This window comes from Oncorhynchus mykiss, chromosome 3 (genome assembly GCF_013265735.2).
Source record: "Oncorhynchus mykiss isolate Arlee chromosome 3, USDA_OmykA_1.1, whole genome shotgun sequence".
Lineage (NCBI taxonomy): Eukaryota > Metazoa > Chordata > Actinopteri > Salmoniformes > Salmonidae > Oncorhynchus > Oncorhynchus mykiss.
In genome coordinates, this window is record NC_048567.1 from 7,732,162 (window position 1) to 7,754,876 (window position 22,715).

At 42.0% G+C, this 22,715-nt stretch overlaps 1 protein-coding gene across 3 annotated transcripts in view; it reads right to left on the reverse strand.

Moving 5' to 3' along the window:
• Positions 1-12,196: 12,196 nt before the first annotated feature.
• Positions 12,197-22,715, reverse strand: part of si:dkey-246i14.3 (ephrin-A4) — a 96,118-nt gene continuing 85,599 nt past the window's right edge. Inside the window, exons 4-5 of one of the 3 annotated variants that reach the window (XM_036967618.1) lie at positions 14,781-14,816; positions 12,197-13,449 (exon numbers count right to left, since the gene is read on the reverse strand). In XM_036967618.1, the coding sequence (XP_036823513.1) occupies positions 13,418-13,449; positions 14,781-14,816 (68 nt within the window). In that variant the 3' untranslated portion in view covers positions 12,197-13,417. Of the gene's footprint in view, positions 13,450-14,075; positions 14,664-14,780; positions 14,817-22,715 lie in introns of those variants that run through there. The other 2 variants (XM_036967607.1, XM_036967597.1) reach the window with 2 other exon arrangements.

Sequence of the window (22,715 nt, forward strand, 5' to 3'; positions counted from 1 at the left end):
CAAGCATATCCATAACATGATGCCACTATTCTTGAAAATATGGAGAGGGGTACTCAGTCATATATTGTATGTTTGGGGAAAATCCAATAAGACTGTTTTCAAGACAAACAGTTAATTGCTTTGCCACATTTTTCTGCAGTATTACTTTATTGCCTTGTTGCAAACAGGATGCATGTTTTAGAATATTTGTATTCTGTACAGGCTTCCCTTTTTCACTCTGTCAAATAGGTTACTATTGTGTAGTAACTACAATGTTGTTGATCCGTCCTCAGTTTTCTCCTATCACAGCCATTAAACTCTGTAACTGTTTTAAAGTCACCATTGGCCTGATGGTGAAATTCCTGAGCGGTTTCCTTCCTCTCCACCAACTATGGAGTTATGAAGGACACCTGTATCTTTGTAGTGACTGAGTGTATTTATACACCATCCACCATGTAATTAATAACTTCACCATGTTCGAAGGGATTTTCAATATCTGCTTTTTTATTTTTACCCATCTACCAATAGGTTCCCTTTGCAAGGCATTGGAATTTGGAACAATTATCTAAAATAGCCACCACAATTTGCAAATAAATTCATAAAAAATCCCACAATGTGATTTTCTGGATTTTTTTTCTTCTCATTTTGTCTGTCATAGTTGAAGTGTACCTATGATGAAAATTACAGGCCTCTCTCATCTTTTTAAGTGGGAGAACTTGCACAATTGGTGGCTGACTAAATACTTTTTTGCCCCACAGTATATATAATGGAATGTCAATCAAGTCCTCCTAAACTCTGCCCACACTACCTACAAGGTTAAGCCCAGATCTTATAATGAAATTTGAGATCAGTTTTCTGAGAACAGAGTATCTGTCAGCTGGCATGTTCACATATAGACACTGTCTGTGCCTGAAAACCTCCACTGTGGTTTCTGGTAGATATTGGCGGACTATGCTAGCCAGGTGTGTCAGAGAGAGTGTGATGATGGTTGGGGTGAGGGGACAGCCTTGCAGCAGCTGCTTTTTAGAACCTGCCGAACCCACAACATTTGGAAGTAGTTCCCTCAAGATGCTGAAATCCCGGGGGTTCGGAGGCCGAATCGCCTTCATGGACGACAGTGCATCCTTCAAGAAGAGCCAACGGATTTCTGTTGGCACCTCTCGGAAGATCACACTAACAGAGAAGTTAGGTTTGTCTTCTTTCTTTCTACTTTTGAATGAGGGAGCTAAGAACACCCTTAATCGTCTGGCAAGCAATGTGGCAAATATTCTGTACTTGACACTGAAATTTTGGCCGTGCTTGGTGATGAGTGACTGTTTGAATTCTTTTGGTACATTTTTTGTTCTGACCATTTTGTTAAAAGATAATTTAAATGTGTCTGTCATTTTAGAGCAATTTTGTTTGACGTCAATCACATTGGATCCATCAGGTGTTCGTTGACCTGAGTCGATCAAAGATTTCATGGCCATTAAAACTTCTGCCCCGCTGATCTTTTCTGTCCTCATGTCAGGTGGTTCACTATGCCCAAGTGCTTTTGGCAGCACCGGACCCACTGATTGAGGCAAACACTGTCTACAGCCTGGTTGAGGCACACACTGCCTCTCTGTCTCAGGAAGGCAGAGCTCCAGAGACACAGGCATGTGGTCTGATAGTCTTTTGACTTTGTGAATCTCACAGTGCTGAGCATGCCATGTTGTGTCCTCTGGCATGAAAAACATATCTAAACGAGAGTGGCTTTTCTTCTCAGAGCGAGAGAAGTCTTTTTTTGTTCGGTTTAGTCTTCCCCAGATGTCCACGAGGTTTAGGGAGGAGGTGAATTCCTCGAGAAAACGCCTCAGAAGAGTGTACTGTGCAGTCCCTGTTGCACAGATCCTGTCTATATCAGGGTCAATGACTGTATTGAAGTCCCCTCCAACCACTAAGATCCCTGTGGCCATCTCCTGAAGATACTGTGTCAGTGTCTCTAACACCCTTTTGTCATTTGCATGGTTGTACAAATTCACAAGAGTGAAGCTTTGGCCGTACAATTTACAGAACAGCACAATGTAACTTCCAGTGGGTTCTTCATCATGGCGGACGTATTGATAGTGTTGTTCTATGTTTTTATTCAATAGTATGGCTGCTCCTTTGCTTTGTGTAGAGTAAACGGTGAAGTATGATTTCCAGCTTGTTGCATTTTCAAATAGATCTGTGTCTTTTGGTCCAATGTGCGTCTCTTGAAGAAAAGTTATTGAGGCTTTCAGTGTTGTTAGCTGTTTTAACACCAAACCAAGTTTTTCAGTTTTTGAAGATTTTTTGTAACGTTTTCCCCGGATGTTCCAAGTTACAAAGCGTAGAGTGTGATGCCCAGACATGTCCATGGAGCGCTGAGCCTCTTCAAGACAGGACCTGATCCATCCAGGACACAACAGACTATGAAACAACACATCATCACAGGTAGTATAGCCACTGTCACCAGATCAGATAAAAATATAAGGGCTCCTTCCTCCATAAACTAAAGGATGTAGAGTTGTAACATCAGCTATGGTTTGTTATATAGACTTCAGATTTTGTCCACAATTGTTTATTCAAACAATTATCTAAAATAGCCATTCAGAAAATATTTAGTAGTTATTGATGTTTATAGAAAAACTTAATCAACTGAAATTTGAATCATAATACAAAATCCATTATACTGTTCAAACACTGGAGTGCATCAGTATCTCTGGTTCAGATATAGTCAAATGGTTTTGTTCATATGTGAACACAAATGGACAAATTCACATCCATCTCTGTGTTGTCATATAGATATTTTGATTCTGGACAGGGTTTATAAAAGATCCATAGCAACATCATAGAACAGTATTTGACTGAAAGGAAGTAAATCAGGCTTTTGGTTATAAAGCATTCCTTAAATGGATGAGCTAGATCAATTTCTGAGAGGGAAATATTTTCTCAGATATTCCATTTAGTAAAATCATTGGGGATTTTTATCACTTTGTTGAGCATTTGTTAATTACACATTTTTTACTGAACATTAACAGGCTTAAAACTTGATTTGTATCATATCTAAATATCTCTAAAGTGATTTGGAAAAATGACAAACGTCACTATTTTCAAATCTGCCTATTTCTAAATATTGCTTCTTCATCTCCCATTCTATTTAAAACAATACCCTCACCTGTGTGCAGCACTGATCCAGATGTCTTCCCTGTCGTGCTGTATGACCTCCGATACTCAGCGGAGTCTCTTTAAATATTAAAGGTTGCGTGCATATTCAAAAACATCCACACCCACCTCTGTGTCATACAATCACCTATTAATAGATACATGCTGAATATTAGTCATATGGAATTCCTCCCAACCATAAAACAGTTACATGTGAGTTTCTATTTTTAATCCAGGTTTTAAATCACTGCCTTTTAGTTTTGGTCGAGCAAATGATATGTTATTGTTGAAGTAGGAATTACTGTCAATGTCATCAAATAATTGTTAAATTCCCATGTCATTTATGGAACATCTCACATGTATGTCACTTAAACCTTTAGAATTAAAGTTATTGTTCTCTCTATTTAACCTTCCACTGTGTGAGGTGTAATGTATAATTGTTGAAACCATTGTTTTGAGGGGGTGGGGAAGTATGGAGTTCTCTTTTCTCTTGCTTCCAGAGTTAAGGAATGTCTTCTGAGAATTGTGTGTGAACACTCAGACAAATGACATTATTTTCCGACAAGTTTAGTGAAGGCAGAGCAGGATGTACTAGATAACAGGGTTATTGTCTTCATTATGATTCAATTAACTGGAGGTCATTGAGGTCATTTCTATTATTATTATTATTATTGTGTCTCAAGTGTTACATGTACATTTGTAATTCCATTCACTTATTACAGTGGAAATGTTGTTGTGTCATCCCTGCCTTGCTGTATGACCAGTGATACTCAGGTGAGTATTGAAGGTCGTGTGAAGCCATGTAAACATCCACACCCACCTCTGCATCATCATGTTAACTGGTAACCCTGTGAGACCCAACCCAATTGCATCCTTTGCAGGTCCTAAAACATCATGTCAACTCATGTGACATCAGTAGCCTCTGAAACATTAGAAACTGTCCTTTTTGTCTGACAACACACAGGTCCCCGGCCTACACAAGAAAATCGGTCTTCTTACAAAATTGTCTGTAGCGTCTGAACGGTTTGGCAAGATGAGACTCTCCTGAACACAATGTTCTCCTTTTGCTCTATGACCTCCACAAGTGTCAGGAGACTCATCTAAAGTCAGTACAGAGGATCTGCCAACGTCTGTCTGTAACGTCCACATCGTTTGAGCTACACATCAACCCCGCCGTGTAAAGGTTACACTCTCAGGAACACGAACATGTCGGTTGTTCTGATCTAGGACACCCACAAGCCCCACAAGGTTAATCTGAAGGTCCCCCGGTACCAGTTGAAAACATCTATGGAAGTACACAAATTCAGGTACACTAAAAGGTATGTGGACACCTGCTCGTCGAACATCTCATTCCAAAATCCTGGGCATTAACATGGAGCTGGCGCCCCCTTTGCTGCTATAACATCCTCTACTCTTCTGGGAAGGCTTTCCACTAGATGTTGGAACATTGCTGCTATAACAGCCTCTACTCTTCTGGGAAGGCTTTCCACTAGATGTTGGAACATTGCTTCAGGGACTTACTTCCAATCAGCCACAAGAGCATTAGTCAGGTCGTGCACTGATGTTGGGCAATTAGGACTGGCTCGCAGTCGGCATTCCAATTAATTCCAAAGGTGTTCGATGGTGTTGACGTCAGGGCTCTGTGCAGGCCCGTCAAGTTCTTCCACACAGATCTCGGCAATTCATTTCTGTATGGACCTCAATTTGTGCACGGGGCATTGTTAACGCTGAACCAGGAAAGGGCCTTCTCCCCAAACTGCTGCCACAATGTTGGAACCACAGAATCGTCTAGAATGTCATTGTATGCTGTATCGTTAGGATTTCAATTCACTGGAACTAAGAGGCCTAGCCCAAACCATGAAAAACAGCTCCAGACCATTATTCCTCCTCCACCAAATCTTACAGTTGGCACTATGCATTGGGCAGATAGCGTTCACCTGCCAAACTGACTTGTTGGAAAGGTAGTATCCTATGACGGAGCCATGATGAAAGTCACTGAGCTCTTCAGTATGGGACATTCTACTGTGAATGTTTGTCTATGGAGATTGCATGGCGGTGTGCTCAATTTTATACAACATGTCAGCCATGGGTGTGCCTAAAATAGCCAAATCCACTGATTTGAAGAGGTGTCCATATACTTCTGGCCATGTGTATATTAAGATTGTAGAGTGTAGAATGCCAAACTTATCCACTCTCTATCAGACATAGGAGAGACACTTCATTTTGATATTGTTTTGGGACTCTGTTGTTCCATGTAGTGAATCTGTTATTCCATGTAGTGAATCTGTTATTCAATGTGTTTGGGATATTTCAAGGGGTCTTAAAATTCAAAATAAAACAGCAAAATGATCCTTCTTAAAACAATTCCATATAGCTTAGTAGAACCCCCTCCTACACACACCCTCTCCCCCGACTTAGACAGTGCTGAGACTGATGGGTTAATAGATATTTCCTATGCATTTGTGTTTACAGTGTCAAAAAGGTCAGCATTAACATATTACAAATAAGCTGTTTCCTTAAATATGTAAACACAGTCAAATTAAAGTAATGTCAGATCATCCTAATTCTGTAACACAACGAAATGTTTGTATATAGTTTACATTTGTCTTGATTTAGAACTTCCTGTAGTAAAACAAAGAAAACACAAATTAAGACAAATAAACCAGAAGAATGCACAAGCAGCGAAGGAAAGAAAATTCAACCGTCTTACAGCAATCATTTTATTGATTTTATCTACGCAATATTGGACTCACCTGGATGCCATTACTTTGTTGATTGCCCCTCTATATCTGTCTGCTCGTCAGTTTGATCCTAGAGATAGCATTCATTTTGTTATGTTTTTCATATCCAGACGCTGTGCTGTCTCGTTTCATGTCTATTTATTTATTAAATGTTCACTCCATGTACTTGCTTCTCGTCTCCAAGCATCTGTCCTTACAAATATGGTTGTTATATCAATATTTGCGAATGAAGGCATTTCCTCCGCCATTTCTCACATCAATAATTTTACAGACACAAAAATATCCCACCATGTCGAACAAATGATCTGTTGGCATTTATAAAATTGCACAGAAACGTCCTGTTTCCATCACAGCTGTCTTGATTTGTTTTTATACAGTATGACTTTTAATCGCTTACAAACTGTAGATGGAAACATGGTTATTCACAGGAAATATTTATTACATTTTCTTCAATGCATTTCTTCTATAGCTTTCAGAAACATTACAATAAAACATTTTATAAACATTGTAATAAAAGTATTTGATGATGCAGTTGTGGGTGTGGCTGTTTTTATAGATGCATACAGCCCTTCATTTTCTAAAGTGACCTGAGTGTCACCGGTCATACAGACACACCAACATTTCCACTGTAATTAGTAAAGGGAATCACAAAAGGACATTTAACACAAAAGACACAGTAGTCCTCCATTGTCTCTATACAGACTGAACAAACACATGAGAACTTTGTAAAGTTATAGAAATGACCTCAAGAAAGTTCATTGAATCATAATGAAGATCATAACCCAGTTATCTAGTACATCCTGCTCTACCTTCACTGAACTTATGTAATTTGTCCTCGAAGACATTCCTTAACTCAGAGGACAAAATTACAACTAAAAATAAGAAAATGCACACCCCCCCACAAAGGATGTAGCAATTATACATGAAACCTTACAATGCAAGGTCAAATAGAGAGACAAAGGTCACCCTGCAGACTGGATTACTTCTAAAGGTTTAAGAGACAAACACGTGAGATGTTCTATAAAATACAATCATCAGACTTCCATAACTAATTGTTTGATGACATTGGCAGTAATTCCTACTTCAACAATAACATCATTTGTTTGATAAAATGTAAAGGTAGTCATTCAAAACTGGGATTAAAAATAGAAACTCAAATGAAACAAAAGTCATGTGTAAATCTCTGACTCACGGTGTGTAACTGTCTGACTTGCGGTTTGAGTGGCATTCCATGAGCATTATTACCGGCATCAATCTAACAGTGCTGTTATGATGCAGAGGTGGGTGTGGTTGTTTCTATGGATGCAAGCAACTTTATGATTTAAACTCACCTGAGTAGCCCTGGTCATTCAGCACGACAAAGACACAGCTGGATCAGCACTACACAGGTCATACAGCACGGCAGAGAAGACACACCTTGATCAGCACTACACAGGTCATACAGCACGACAGAGAAGACACACCTTGATCAGCACTACACAGGTCATACAGCACGACAGAGAAGACACACCTGGATCAGCACTACACAGGTCAGAAAGCTGATGTAATCTTCCTTCAAGAAACTCATATTGGACCTAAAGGTTACAATGAGATAAATGAAGTGGGAGGTTGGACCTCTTACTTTACCGTTTACTCTCCGAGGAGCAAAGGAGTGGCCATACTGGTGAATAAAAACATACCACACTATCAGTACATCTGAAATGATGAAGATTACGCTGGTGGCTACATTGTCCTGTTCTGTCAGATGTATGGTCAACTCTTCACTCTTGTGAACGTGTACAATCATAAAGAAGACAAGCAAGGACTGGGGAGGCTGTCCCAGTATCTTCAGGATATGATAACAGGCATCTTAGTGATTGGAGGGGATTTCAACACAGTCCTTGACCCTGACTTTGACAGGATCTCTGCATCTGAACATAGACAGCACACAGCCTTGAGGCCTCATCTGGAAGAGTTCATCTCCTCACGGAAACTAGTGGACATCTGGGCAAGTCTACACCCAAAAGAACAAGCCTTCACTCGCTCTCAGAACACCAGCCACTCCCGGTTAGATATGTTCTTCATGCAACAGGACAAAGCCCCATGTGCCCAGAGCTGTGAGATTCACACTGTCCCAGGGATTTCAGATCACTACCCTGTGTCTCTGAAGATCCATGTTCCTGAAATAAGAAGCATGTTAACAGATGTTCATCAAAGGTGGAGGATGTTAGGAGACAGCAAACTAAAAGACAAGTACAAATTAGACAGAAGAGCAGGAAAATTCAGTGGAGTGGAAGTCCTTGTGCCAATGAAATCCCTGACCGACTTAACATCAAATGGATCAAGGGGAGAGAATCTCATGAAATCAGAGATATTAAAACATTATTACAATGGAATAATGAGGAAGAAAATACATGCGGGACTCCATATGTCACTGAACCGAAAGTACAAAATATTTGCCACAATACTTGCCAACCGTCTACAGATATACCTTTCACCCTCGTTCAGAGGAAGGAGCAAGACACCACCACAGAGCTTGCCATGCAAAGTTTTCCTGGCCAGGAAACCATCGATTAGTTGGGAATTCTTAAAAAAAAGCACTGAAGTCTGTTGGCATAATTCAGTCTCCCCCTAGAGACTTCACAATCCTAAAGCAGGTGCTTCCTGAGGACTTGGACATCTTGTGGAAGTTACTCCCAATGGTTGAAGGTTCCTGGGGTCACAAAAAAAACTAAAGCATCAATGCCCCCTCACCCCAGCTCCGAGTCCAGAAGAAAGGCACAGTCCTTAGTGTTAGCCGTCAAAGACGGAGTCTTTTGATACACATGGAACAAGAGAAACAGCGTTCTGTGTTTAAACTGCTCTCTGAAATCAGAGAGGAGTCTGGCCTGAGTTTGAAGGTGGTAGGAACATTGGAAGATAAACATTTAAATGAAATTTTATGAGAAAAACATTTTCAATTAAAGGAGGATACTGCTTTCAGCTTCACCATGAGACTGATGGTGAATCATGAAGTGTTGAACCAGTGTCCTCCATACTAACTGCTATGGTCCTTAAGAGCCACCAGGGGAAGATAAATGAAGGTCAATCCTGGAACCTAACCTAAAGATCATGTATTATGGTCAAACCCAGAACCATTCCTAAAGATCATGTATTATGGTCAAACCCAGAACCAGTCCTAAAGATCATGAATTATGGTCAAACCCAGAACCAGTCCTAAAGATCATGAATTATGGTCAAACCCAGAACCAGTCCTAAAGATCGTATATTATGGTCAAACCCAGAACCAATCCTAAAGAGCATGTATTATCTGTGACAGACATCAGGGGCCTGAGGGAACACACTAAATGTATTGGGTGTTATAAAATGTTATGTCATGTATTATTTGTAATGACAGCCATGGTATATCAGACCATATACCATAGGTACAAAAAAATATGTATTTTTACTGCTCTAATTACTAATGTTCTGAAAGAGCTGCAAAATCTGGACCCCTACAAATCAGCCGGCTAGACAATCTGGACCCTTTCTTTCTAAAATTATTGCCACCCCTATTACTAGCCTGTTCAACCTCTCTTTCGTGTCGTCTGAGTTTCCCAAAGATTGGAAAGCAGCTGCGGTCATCCCCCTCTTCACCCAAACTGCTACAGACCTATATCTATCCTACCCTGCCTTTCTAAGGTCTTCGAAAGCCAAGTCAACAAACAGATTACCGAACATTTCGCATCTCACCATACCTTCTCTGCTATGCAATCGGGTTTCAGAGCTGGTCATGGGTGCACCTCAGTCACGCTCAAGGTCCTAAACGATATCTTAACCGCCATCGATAAGAAACATTACTGTGCAGCCGTATTCATTGATCTGGCCAAGGCTTTCGACTCTGTCAATCACCACATCCTCATCGGCAGACTCAACAGCCTTGGTATCTCAAACGATTGCCTCGCCTGGTTCACCAACTACTTCTCTGATAGAGTTCAGTGTGTCAAATCGGAGGGTCTGCTGTCCGGACCTCTGGCAGTCTCTATGGGGGTGCCACAGGGTTCAATTCTTGGACCGACTCTCTTCTCTGTATACATCAATGATGTCGCTCTTGCTGCTGGTGAGTCTCTGATCCACCTCTACGCAGACAACACCATTCTGTATACTTCTGGCCTTTCTTTGGACACTGTGTTAACAACCCTCCAGGCAAGCTTCAATGCCATACAACTCTCCTTCCGTGGCCTCCAATTGCTCTTAAATACAAGTAAAACTAAATGCATGCTCTTCAACCGATCGCTGCCTGCACCTGCCCGCCTGTCCAACATCACTACTCTGGACGGCTCTGACTTAGAATACGTGGACAACTACAAATACCTAGGTGTCTGGTTAGACTGTAAACTCTCCTTCCAGACCCACATCAAACATCTCCAATCCAAAGTTAAATCTAGAATTGGCTTCCTATTTCGCAACAAAGCATCCTTCACTCATGCTGCCAAACATACCCTTGTAAAACTGACCATCCTACCAATCCTCGACTTCGGCGATGTCATTTACAAAATAGCCTCCAATACCCTACTCAACAAATTGGATGCAGTCTATCACAGTGCAATCCGTTTTGTCACCAAAGCCCCATATACTACCCACCATTGCGACCTGTACGCTCTCGTTGGCTGGCCCTCGCTTCATACTCATCGCCAAACCTACTGGCTCCATGTCATCTACAAGACCCTGCTAGGTAAAGTCCCCCCTTATCTCAGCTCGCTGGTCACCATAGCTTCACCCACCTGTAGCACGCGCTCCAGCAGGTATATCTCTCTGGTCACCCCCAAAACCAATTCTTTCTTTGGCCGCCTCTCCTTCCAGTTCTCTGCTGCCAATGACTGGAACGAACTACAAAAATCTCTGAAACTGGAAACACTTATCTCCCTCACTAGCTTTAAGCACCAACTGTCAGAGCAGCTCACATATTAATGCACCTGTACATAGCCCACCTATAATTTTGCCCAAACAACTACCTCTTTTTTATTTCTACTTTGCACATTCTTCCACTGCAGATCTACCATTCCAGTGTTTTACTTGCTATATTGTATTTACTTTGCCACCATGGCCTTTTTTTGCCTTTACCTCCCTTATCTCACCTCATTTGCTCACATCGTATATAGACTTGTTTCTATTGTATTATTGACTGTATGCTTGTTTTACTCCATGTGTAACTCTGTGTTGTTGACTCGTTTATTGTTTATTCCATGTGTAACTCTGTGTTGTTGACTTGTTTATTGTTTACTCCATGTGTAACTCTGTGTTGTTGTATGTGTCAAACTGCTTTGCTTTATCTTGGCCAGGTCGCAATTGTAAATGAGAACTTGTTCTCAACTTGCCTACCTGGTTAAATAAAATAATACATTTACATTGGTAACCAGTTTATAATATCAGTAAGGCACCTCTTTGGTTTGTGGTATATGGCCAATATACCACAGCTAAGGGCTCCGCGTTGCGTCGTGCGTAATAGCCTTTACCTGTGGTATATTGGCCATATACTACACCTCCTTGGGCCTTATTGCTTAATTGTATATAACAGCATTAATGTTGCTGGACCCCAGGAGGAGTAGCTGCTGCCTCGGAAGGAACTAATAATAAATGCAAATCAGGATGAGATTATAAACCATAAAATAAGAGACATTAGCCATCATATCCAGGGATATTGGATGTCTGGGGCTATAATTTGAAACCTACATAAATGTTTTTTCAAACATATAGGCCAAAGACAGGCAAAAACGGTTTCTCCAACAGAAATCCCTGATCACGCTTGTAAGTGATGTCATGGCGACATTAGCAAGCTAAGCTCAGGTACAGAAACACGTCATCAGGTCTAATGGTCGTGGCCCAACTGCACAAACATAGGTTATTTAGATGTAAGTGGATCTTAAACAAATGCTGATATTACTGTATTCATTGTTGCATATCGGTCCTGATAGGAATATAAATAACTTCTGTACATATACTGTATGAGCTCTGATGTATGAAGGAGTACTCCCAGGAGTATGCAATGTCTTGGTCTTATCGGGGTTCTGCCGACTGTACATCAAATATAAACTCAGATCAATATGCCATTGGTTTTCTCAGGTTACAATGGCCTTTCAAACCACAAGGTCATCTGGAGCCTCAGAGGTCTCACAACGAACATAATCCTGTGCATTGAACATATGTTTGTATTCCATAAATAAAGGTGTGTGTGTGTGTGTGTGTGTGTGTGTATACACTGTCTAAATTAGTCTTGATTATAGAACTTCCTGTAGTAAAACAAAGAAACAAGAAGGAAGACAAATAAACCGCCAAAAACCACATATAGCAAAGTTAAGAAATTTCAACAGTCTTATTGCAATCATCTTTATTTTGTCATCTCACCTTGTATAAAAGGGCTGTTTGCAGTTCGCTCTTCATAGAAGATGTTTCATACTTCACTAAAATGTGAAAACAAAAAAACTACATCTGGGAGCTCCAACTTTATACAACAAGGTTCCAGACATCAGTGTTTAAACCCCTGGAATAATCATTACATTCCTGAATAACCTGCGTAGACTAGAACAAAATATTTAACTGTCATTGAAGCATATTGTTATCCAAATGTGTGTGTAAAGTAATACTACAGACTCATCTCTCTGAGTAAGTGCTTACAGGAATAACTAATAGTCAACATATTTATTCTGAAAGAAAACATTGTTTTTCTAAATGCTGTGACCAAAGACAACATTAGAATGTGGGAAAAACTGCAGCCCAGAAAAGCCTGTATTTAAGAATGATGTTGGATTAAGGTAAGAAACGAATCAGAATTATGAATTTAATTAAATATACACTATTTTTTGTGGGATTAAATTAATAAAAATAATTTCAGTTAATAATTTCAGTTTCACTTTTGAAAAGAAAACATGCATGTTTGCTAGGTTGGTGATATTTTTGTAACACTTCTACTGTAAATTAACTTTAGTGATATATTACTTTTGTGATTGGAACATGAAATTGCATTGAAGTAATAAATTCAAAAATGTCATATCTAACAAACAGATAAAATATATGAAACAATCAAAATAAAATGAATTCATTTAAATTGCTTTGATAATAAAATGGCATTTAATGCTATTTGTTTAAGGAAAAGATGATGAAAATGTATGTTTTATAACTGAAAGAAAAATACAGGGTAACCTGTACTAAAGTGCTTTAGTTATTCTTGATAGCACTATAAACAACAGCAATCTAAATCTAGACCTGTAAACATTTGTATAAAAAAAGTTCAGCCATGTAAAAATAAAAATCAGGATGTTTCAAATAATCAAAATGGATGCCAACATTACAGGACCTCTACAAAACATCAACATTTAACTGAAACACCTAAAGCAGAATCTTTACTGCACTAAAACAAAAACCTCTATTCAAACAAACACCAGCTTTGGCCTCTTCTCATTGGTAGAGGTCCTCACCTGGTTAAGTGCTCAGCAGACAGTCTAAATACTGTACCTACACACCTGGTTGGTGAGGAGCATCTGTCAATCAGCCGATGTGGTTCGGAGCGTGTGAGGTGAAGTGAGGCGGTACCCTCAGTGTGTTCCCCACAATTCTTTTTGATTGCCTTTTAAGACAGAGGTAAACCACCAGACACAGTCCAGTTAATTCCAGATATGGTCAGATGAAGACCACAGAGTAGCAGGGTCTATTCTCCAATCCCAGAGTGTCAGGTGTTACAGAACAGTTGGACCAGTCTAACCAGTATGATCCCAGTAGAGGGCGTAGCAGACCAGTCACAATATTCTACTTCATCATTCCCAGGGTTCCACTCACACAGTATATCCTGGTTTGGGCAGTGTCGTCACTGGTTAACTTTTTAAATTAAGTTGTATCAACGTTTGGTGTTACTGTGTTTAACAGTTGGTCCCACAATGGATACAAAAAAAAGTTGTTTTTCGTCTAGAAAACAATGACTTTCAAATCCAATGAGCTCAACTCAAAAACATGGTTGTGTTCAGAAGCAGTCAACTCCAAGTCTGGTCCTCTCCATAGTAATTTAACAGAACAACGTCTAGATGGTCCACTTTGGCTCAGCTGGCACATTATGTTCAGAGACAGAGAGAGACAGAGAGAGACAGAGAGAGACAGAGAGACAGACAGAGAGACAGACAGAGAGACAGACAGAGAGACAGACAGAGAGACAGACAGAGAGACAGACAGAGAGACAGAGAGACAGAGAGACAGAGAGACAGAGAGACAGAGAGACAGAGAGACAGAGAGACAGAGAGACAGAGAGAGAGAGAGAGAGAGAGAGAGAGAGAGAGACGACACAGATGGGGTCTACAGGATGGAGTGGATAAAGGTGGGAAATGAAGAATGAGAGCTTTGATGGTAGATTAGTGTCAGTCTGTTTCAGAGGGAGCTTAGTCAGGAGCGAGGGATGGAAGAGGTGGAACGAGAGGAGAGAGTGGACAGAGAGAAAAGAGGCCAAGAAGAGAAAGATTAGTGCCACCCCAGAAAAGACAGAGGTGATGTGTTGGAGTGTGCATAGTTGGAGTGTGTGTAGTTGGAGTGTGTGTAGTGTTGAAGTCTACCCTATTGCAGTCATTTGAGGGTCTGAAATGAAGACTTGGCCTCCCTATGAGGTGTGGATAGTTTAAAGTAGGGACTGAGTGGGTGAGGCAGGCCATCTACAGTGGGCATGGTAGATACTCAGGAGGTCAGCTTGAATAGAGGGATGTTAGATAGAGAGGAAGTTCAAGAGTGGGATGAGGAGGAGGAGGAGAGAAAGAGGAACTGTCCTCATTGAACACACATCACTGTGAAGAGCTGGAGTACCTGAGAGAGAGCCAGAGAATTAGCAGTTCATCAATACCAAAGAACATCCTGTGCATGCGTAGCATACCACATGAACGCACACACACACACACACACACGAGTGCAGTTGTATCTCACCTTGTTCCTGCTTATTCTGCTTGGACCCTACGGTTGCTAAGCGAGGGGAAGAAAGGGAGAGAGCAGGACATAAAAATAAAGTTCATTATTCAAGTAATTTTCAAGTTTCTCAAAAACTACAGCATTACTTGCCTGAAACAAAAAAAAGAAACAGAAAAATGACTAGGGGAGGGTATTTACCATTACTCACAGCCAAATGCCATGAAAAATGACTACTGACTGCGCAACCCTAAAATATGTCCCCAATGCAAATTTTCTTAAAGGTTGAATGAAAAACAAGCGAAGAAAGTGAGTCAGGAGGAAGATAATGTCGAGCTAAGGAGAAAGGAGAGAGAGAAAGGAGAGAGAGAGACGAGGAATAAGAGAGATTAAGAATAAGAGAGAGAAAGATTAAGAATAAGAGAGAAACACCAAATTGAGACTGCACGCAGAATTCTGCAAAAATATCCTCAGTGTACAACGTAGAACACCAAATAATGCATGCAGAGCAGAATTAGGCCGATACCCACTAATTATCAAAATCCAGAAAAGAGCCGTTAAATTCTATAACCACCTAAAAGGAAGCGATTCCCAAACCTTCCATAACAAAGCCATCACCTACAGAGAGATTAACCTGGAGAAGAGTCCCCTAAGCAAGCTGGTCCTGGGGCTCTGTTCACAAACACAAACACACCCCACAGAGCCCCAGGACAACAGCACAATTAGACCCAACCAAATCATGAGAAAACAAAAAGATAATTACTTAACACATTGGAAAGAATTAACAAAAATGCTATTTGGCCCTAAACAGAGAGTACACAGCGGCGGAATACCTGACCACTGTGACTGACCCAAACTTAAGGAAAGCTTTGACTATGTACAGGTACAGACTCAGTGAGCATAGCCTTGCTATTGAGAAAGGCCGCCGTAGGCAGACATGGCTCTCAAGAGAAGACAGGCTATGTGCTCACTGCCCACAAAATGAGGTGGAAACTGAGCTGCATTTCCTAACCTCCTGCCCAATGTATGACCATATTAGAGAGACATATTTCCCTCAGATTACACAGATCCACAAATAATTCGAAAACAAATCCAATTTTGAAAAACTCCCATATCTACTGGGTGAAATTCCACAGTGTGCCATCACAGCAGCAAGATTTGTGACCTGTTGCCACGAGAAAAGGGCAACCAGTGAAGAACAAACACCATTGTAAATACAACCCATATGTATGCTTATTTATTTTATCTTGTGTCCTTTAACCATTTGTACATTGTTAAAACACTGTATATATATATATATAATATGACATTTGTAATGTCTTTATTGTTTTGAAACTTCTGTATGTGTAATGTTTACTGTTAATTTTTATTGTTTTTCACTTTATATATTCACTTTATATATTATCTACCTCACTTGCTTTGGCAATGTTAACACGTTTCCCATGCCAATAAAGCCCTTGAATTGAATTGAATTGAATTGAAAGGGAAAAGAGAAAAAGAAAGAAGTCAACAAAATTCAGAATGACAGAGAGAAACAAGAGGAAATGAAAGGGTGGAGGTGGAAAAGACCTGGGAGAAAAACAGACGGAGAAAAGCAGGGAGGGAAGGAAAGACTGTAGAAGGTCAGGCGGAGAGAGGGAGAGAAAGAGAGAGACGGAGGAGGGAGGGGTGTTTGTGTCTGGGTGTCACTCCCTCAGCAGGGGGGCTGACTAAAAGGAAATAATTGAGGACTGAGGGAGAGGGAGGAGGAACGAGGGAGTTAGAGAGGGGTGGGATGGGTGCTGGAGGGCAAAGCAAGGTGGAGAGGGGCAAGAGGGCGAGGGAGAATGTGGGAGAGAATGCTACAATACCAGAAAGAGCAAAAAGAAGTAGAAAAGTAAGGCTGATAGTGAACGGAGATAACAGGGGAAAGGTCTAGGAAGAAAATAGCAGAAAATGTGGAAAAGATCGTTGTAATGAAACTGTTATCCAGTTGACTGTTTTCCTACAATGAATTGTGTACATCAGCAGAACCCTGATGTCTAAGATATGTTTTTCACAAGATGGCTCACTGATCGAATGCTTAGCTTGGAGATCATTTTCTGTGTGTGTGTGTGTGTGTGTGTGTGTGTGTGTGTGTGTGTGTGTGTGTGTGTGTGTTATTAGGGCTTGACTAAGGTATCTATAGGTGTTATATTCTGTTACGTCTATAGTCAGGGTTGTACTACAAGTCAAAGAGGCTTCCATGTTGATGAGGGAGGGGCTTAACAAACCTCTCATATTCTGAAGAAATAACTATGGAAGAGTTAACGAAGCATTAAATTACATGCTGTGATCGGGCCTCTCACTGTGTGTGTGTGTGTGTGTGTGTGTGTGTGAGAGCACTAACGTTAAGCAGAAGAAAATGTGAAAAGGGCATTTTGTGTCCAAAGCATCAAAACTATGAAAGTTACAGAACACATCACTTCTGTTCCTTATTCTGTTTTGTAACATTAGTTAATAATTATAAAACAATAAACTAAAAGTTGCAGGGTTCTATTAATCCAATCTTTCATGTCCACATTGAGTGGATAAAAACAGCTCAAATAAAGCAGAGGTTTTATCAGGTAATTCTCCAAATACAATTAACAGAACATACCAAACTATTCACATCAAAGGCAACAAACAAGTGCATACTCAAAGACTAAATGAATAAATTAAAGAGCATTAACTGATTTTGAAATGTACGCATTGACCTAATGCCTACATCAATAGCTGACTTTAAAATGACTCTGCGTGATTATAACGGTTTAATAATAAACAGAATACTTGACCAAACTATACTGCTGTTTCAAGAAGAACACTGAAAGGGCTGCATAAACAATTAAATGTTGAATCGTCAACGCTAAAAAAAATATATATATATATATATATATATATATATATATATATATATATATATATATATATATATATATATATGCGTAAAATAATTGAAAAACGTAATATAATTTTTGGTTCACTGATAATGAATAGATCGTTCTACGAGATGCCTTTTCATCCCTTTGATATTTCAAGCAGAAATTCTGCACAAATATTGAATATTAAAAGCCGGATATTTTAACTGAAGTGTCCATTAATATAGTCCACATAGAAAATTCAATAAATCAGATCTTTACATAAAAGCTGCAAAATGTCACTTTTTGGGTGACCCGACCAAAGTCACATAGAAATGCGAGTTACAGATCTGTCATTCTCATTGAAAGCAAGTCTATGAAGCGGTAGATCTGTTCTAGGTTCTTATGTTACTTCTTTGAATCTTTAACTTTCTGTTTTGCTGCTTCAAACAGCTGAAAATACAATATTTTTGGTTATGGAAAAGATATTGAATTAGAATTTTAGCGACCAGGAAATAGAGGAGAGATCACCTTTAACAAAGACTAAAGTACCAACATTCAGCATTTTAACGTGTCCCTCTGTGCATCCTCTGAATTCTAGGAAGATTTTAACCCACTTAATCCCAACCTATCTCCATTTTCACCATCATTGTAAGGCCCTAGTTATTTTGTTGCTTTAACAAAGTCATTTCTTAAGAGTAATATTTAAGTGATTCATTTTAAGGTAAATAAATAAATAAACCTGTCCCACATTTTAAGGTCAATCCTGTTACGTGAACTGAACTCGTTTTAATAATATTATAATAAGATGCTGGTGAAACTATTCTTTTTAAATAGAGATATTGAACATTAATAGTCAAGTCATAGTGTAAAAACAGGTGAGCTGGTTCTACTCCTTCGGCCATTTTCTGGTGTTTGTGGTGGAAAACTGAGCAGGTGGAGCACAACACATCAACCCTGTTACCCAGAGATATACAGGCAAGACATGTTTTCACAATTCCATTATTTTGTGAAGCTTACATTCTATTGCCCTTCCCTGTTGTACAGAACAAGCTTGCAATCCCCAGGATTTATGTCTGATTTAAGATGAAGTGGTCAACCCGGGTACTTTATTTGGAACTTAGGCACTTTTTATTTAGCCTCTTGAGATATTAAGTTGAACATATGTTCTTTATGACAGAATGTTAAAATGAGGAGAAATAAAAAGCTTTTTTAACTACTCAAAATGCATCTAAATGGTGGAAATACCAAAGTTATGATCTGTGTATTGCTGTTGTATATGATTAGGTGAATTTGTGTGAATGACTACATGCGTGACTGACTACATGTGTGAATGACTACATGCGTGCTGTAGATAACTGTTCTGTATTGGTCACGGCCAGCTCTACCCCAAAATGGCTGCCATGGTCGCATGCGTCTCAGGAAAGCACTGCAGAGAGACCCACTGTGTGAGTGTGAGTGGATGTGAGCATGCATGTGTGTCTCCAGACAGAGAACTGCAGAGAGACACCATTCCGTGACTCCACCTCTCCTTCCCCGCGCCGCCATTTTATAAACACAGTGACTAGAGGTAGGGAGCCATCTTCCTGGGCGGAAAACATTCCACACCTGCTCGCCGAAAAAGAGAAATCTAATCACGGTAGGAAGTTGGTCAAAGTTAGTCCTTCAGTGTTGTGCTGGAAGTCGGAGAGAGAGGTAGACGAGCGGTGTGTGTGAGCGAGTGTGTGTGTGTGTTCGGAAGGGTGGGCAGGGGGCACAAAGGTATTCAGAATAGAAAAAGAAAAAAAAAGTTGGAAAAAAGCGCAAAAGAAGTGAAAGACCGGAGAGGGGAACCTGAAATGACCGAGATGGACTGTTCACAGCAGGGGAGAGAGGGAGGGAGAAAAAGAGGAGAGTAGGAGAAAGAAAGGGAAAATCAATTAGAGTAGAAGGTCTATAATGGCTTCACACAGCGGGAAAGAGAGAGAAGGAAAGAGAATGAGAGAGGAGGGTGGGGAACAACAGCAGACTTCGTGTTTGGAGAAGTTGACTTCATTGAAAGGTAGAGGAAGATAGCGGAAGATTGAGGGGGAAAGGAGGAAAGAAAGGCGGAGCAGCAGGGGGAGCTGTTTCAACGTGACACCACTCTGGTGATGCGGATTTTGAAGGTTGCGTCTGATGCAACACTGTTCTAGCACAGCAGAATTGCGGAAGGGGGCTTTTTGCCGTGACACCGCTCTACTGGAGTGGGTAGGGGACACTTTTCACCGGGACACTTCAGTAGTGTCAAATTTACTGTAGAGTCAAAGTTAGACTTTCTGTTAATTTACAATGTCATTCAGCAGTCTGCAGAACCAAGATATCCAAAGAGAATTGAATTCAATAAATAGACACCAACAGGGAGAGAGGAACATAGATAAAGTGACTAATTAATCCCAGCACAGACCTTAGGAGCTTCCTGTGTCACGTGCAACTGTGTCCTACCTGCCGTGCTCTCTTTACGGCTGTTTAAGTTAATTTCAGTAAGAGAAAAAGTTGGCCTCTGACACACGCACACAGGAGAGTGCTGGTTAATTTGAGTGGATAAACACACACACAATGACACAGGAGAGAAGAGGATGCCACCACAGAGTGCTGGGTGACCTTGGTACAATGACAGTGTACCTGATGGACCCTCTGTCACTGCTCTGTCCTTCAGATCCCTGTGTGTGTGTTTGTGAGTGCTCGTCCCCAACTAAAGGGAATCGCCACCTGAAAAGTACATTCAAAGCACGGTTTGTTGTTTGAAAAAGACAGGATAGCGAGACCGTTGCAGAGAACGAGACCGTTGTAGAGAGCGAGACCGTTGTAGAGAGCGAGACCGTTGTAGAGAGCGAGACCGTTGTAGAGACTGTTGCAGAGAGCGAGACCGTTGCAGAGAGCGAGACCGTTGCAGAGAGCGAGACCGTTGCAGAGAGCGAGACCGTTGCAGAGAGCGAGACCGTTGCAGAGAGCGAGACCGTTGTAGAGAGCGAGACCGTTGTAGAGAGCGAGACCGTTGTAGAGAGCGAGACCGTTGTAGAGACTGTTGCAGAGAGCGAGACCGTTGCAGAGAGCGAGACCGTTGCAGAGAGCGAGACCGTTGCAGAGAGCGAGACCGTTGCAGAGAACGAGACCGTTGCAGAGAGCGAGAGCGTTGCAGAGAGCGAGACCGTTGCAGAGAGCGAGACCGTTGCAGAGAGTGAGACCGTTGCAGAGAGCGAGACCGTTGCAGAGAGCGAGAGCGTTGCAGAGAGCGAGACCGTTGCAGAGAGCGAGACCGTTGCAGAGAGCGAGACCGTTGCAGAGACCGAGACCGTTGCAGAGAGCGAGACCGTTGCAGAGAGCGAGACCGTTGCAGAGAGCGAGACCGTTGCAGAGAGCGAGACCGTTGCAGAGAGCGAGACCGTTGCAGAGAGCGAGACCGTTGCAGAGAGCGTTGCAGAGACCGTTGCAGAGACCGTTGCAGAGAGCGAGACCGTTGCAGAGAGCGAGACCGTTGCAGAGAGCGAGACCGTTGCAGAGAGCGAGACCGTTGCAGAGAGCGAGACCGTTGCAGAGAGCGAGACCGTTGTAGAGACCGTTGCAGAGAGCGAGACCGTTGCAGAGAGCGAGACCGTTGCAGAGAGCGAGACCGTTGCAGAGACCGTTGTAGAGAGCGAGACCGTTGCAGAGAGCGAGACCGTTGCAGAGAGCGAGACCGTTGCAGAGACCGTTGCAGAGAGCGTTGCAGAGACCGTTGCAGAGAGCGTTGCAGAGAGTGAGACCGTTGCAGAGAGCGAGACCGTTGCAGAGAGCGAGACCGTTGCAGAGAGCGAGACCGTTGCAGAGAGCGAGACCGTTGCAGAGAGCGAGACCGTTGCAGAGAGCGAGACCGTTGCAGAGAGCGAGACCGTTGCAGAGAGCGAGACCGTTGCAGAGAGCGAGACCGTTGTAGAGACAGTTGCAGAGAACGAGACCGTTGCAGAGACCGTTGCAGAGAACGAGACCGTTGCAGAGAACGAGACCGTTGCAGAGAGCGAGACCGTTGCAGAGAGCGAGACCGTTGCAGAGAGCGAGACCGTTGCAGAGAGCAAGACCGTTGCAGAGAGCGAGACCGTTGCAGAGAACGAGACCGTTGTAGAGACCGTTGTAGAGAGCGAGACCGTTGTAGAGACCGTTGTAGAGAGCGAGACCGTTGTAGAGACCGTTGCAGAGAGCGAGACCGTTGCAGAGAGCAAGACCGTTGCAGAGAGCAAGACCGTTGCAGAGAGCGAGACCGTTGCAGAGAACGAGACCGTTGTAGAGACCGTTGTAGAGAGCGAGACCGTTGTAGAGACCGTTGCAGAGAGCGAGACCGTTGCAGAGAGCAAGACCGTTGCAGAGAGCAAGACCGTTGCAGAGAGCGAGACCATTGCAGAGAACGAGACCGTTGTAGAGACTGTTGTAGAGAGCGAGACCGTTGTAGAGACTGTTGTAGAGAGCGAGACCGTTGTAGAGACCGTTGTAGAGAGCGAGACCGTTGTAGAGAGCGAGACCGTTGTAGAGAGCGTTGTAGAGAGCGAGACCGTTTCAGAGAACGAGACCGTTGTAGAGACCGTTGTAGAGAGCGAGACCGTTGTAGAGAGCGAGACCGTTGCAGAGAGCGAGAGCGTTGCAGAGAGCGAGAGCGTTGCAGAGAGCGAGACCGTTGCAGAGAGCGAGAGCGTTGCAGAGAGCGAGACCGTTGCAGAGAGCGAGACCGTTGCAGAGAGCGAGACCGTTGCAGAGAGCGAGACCGTTGCAGAGAGCGAGACCGTTGCAGAGAGCGAGACCGTTGCAGAGAGCGAGACCGTTGCAGAGAGCGAGACCGTTGCAGAGAGAGAGACCTCCGTAGAGACAGAGACCTCCGTAGAGACAGAGACCTCCGTAGAGACAGAGACAGCCGTAGAGAAAGAGACTGTCTTTATGACTGTCATAGAGAGTCGTAGAGACAGTCGTAGAGACAGACCGCCGTAGAGAAAGAGACCGCCGTAGAGAAAGAGACCGCCGTAGAGAAAGAGACCGCCGTAGAGAAAGAGACAGTCATAAAGACAGTCGTAGAGACAGTCGTAGAGAAAGAGGTAGAGATAGAGACAGTCGTAGA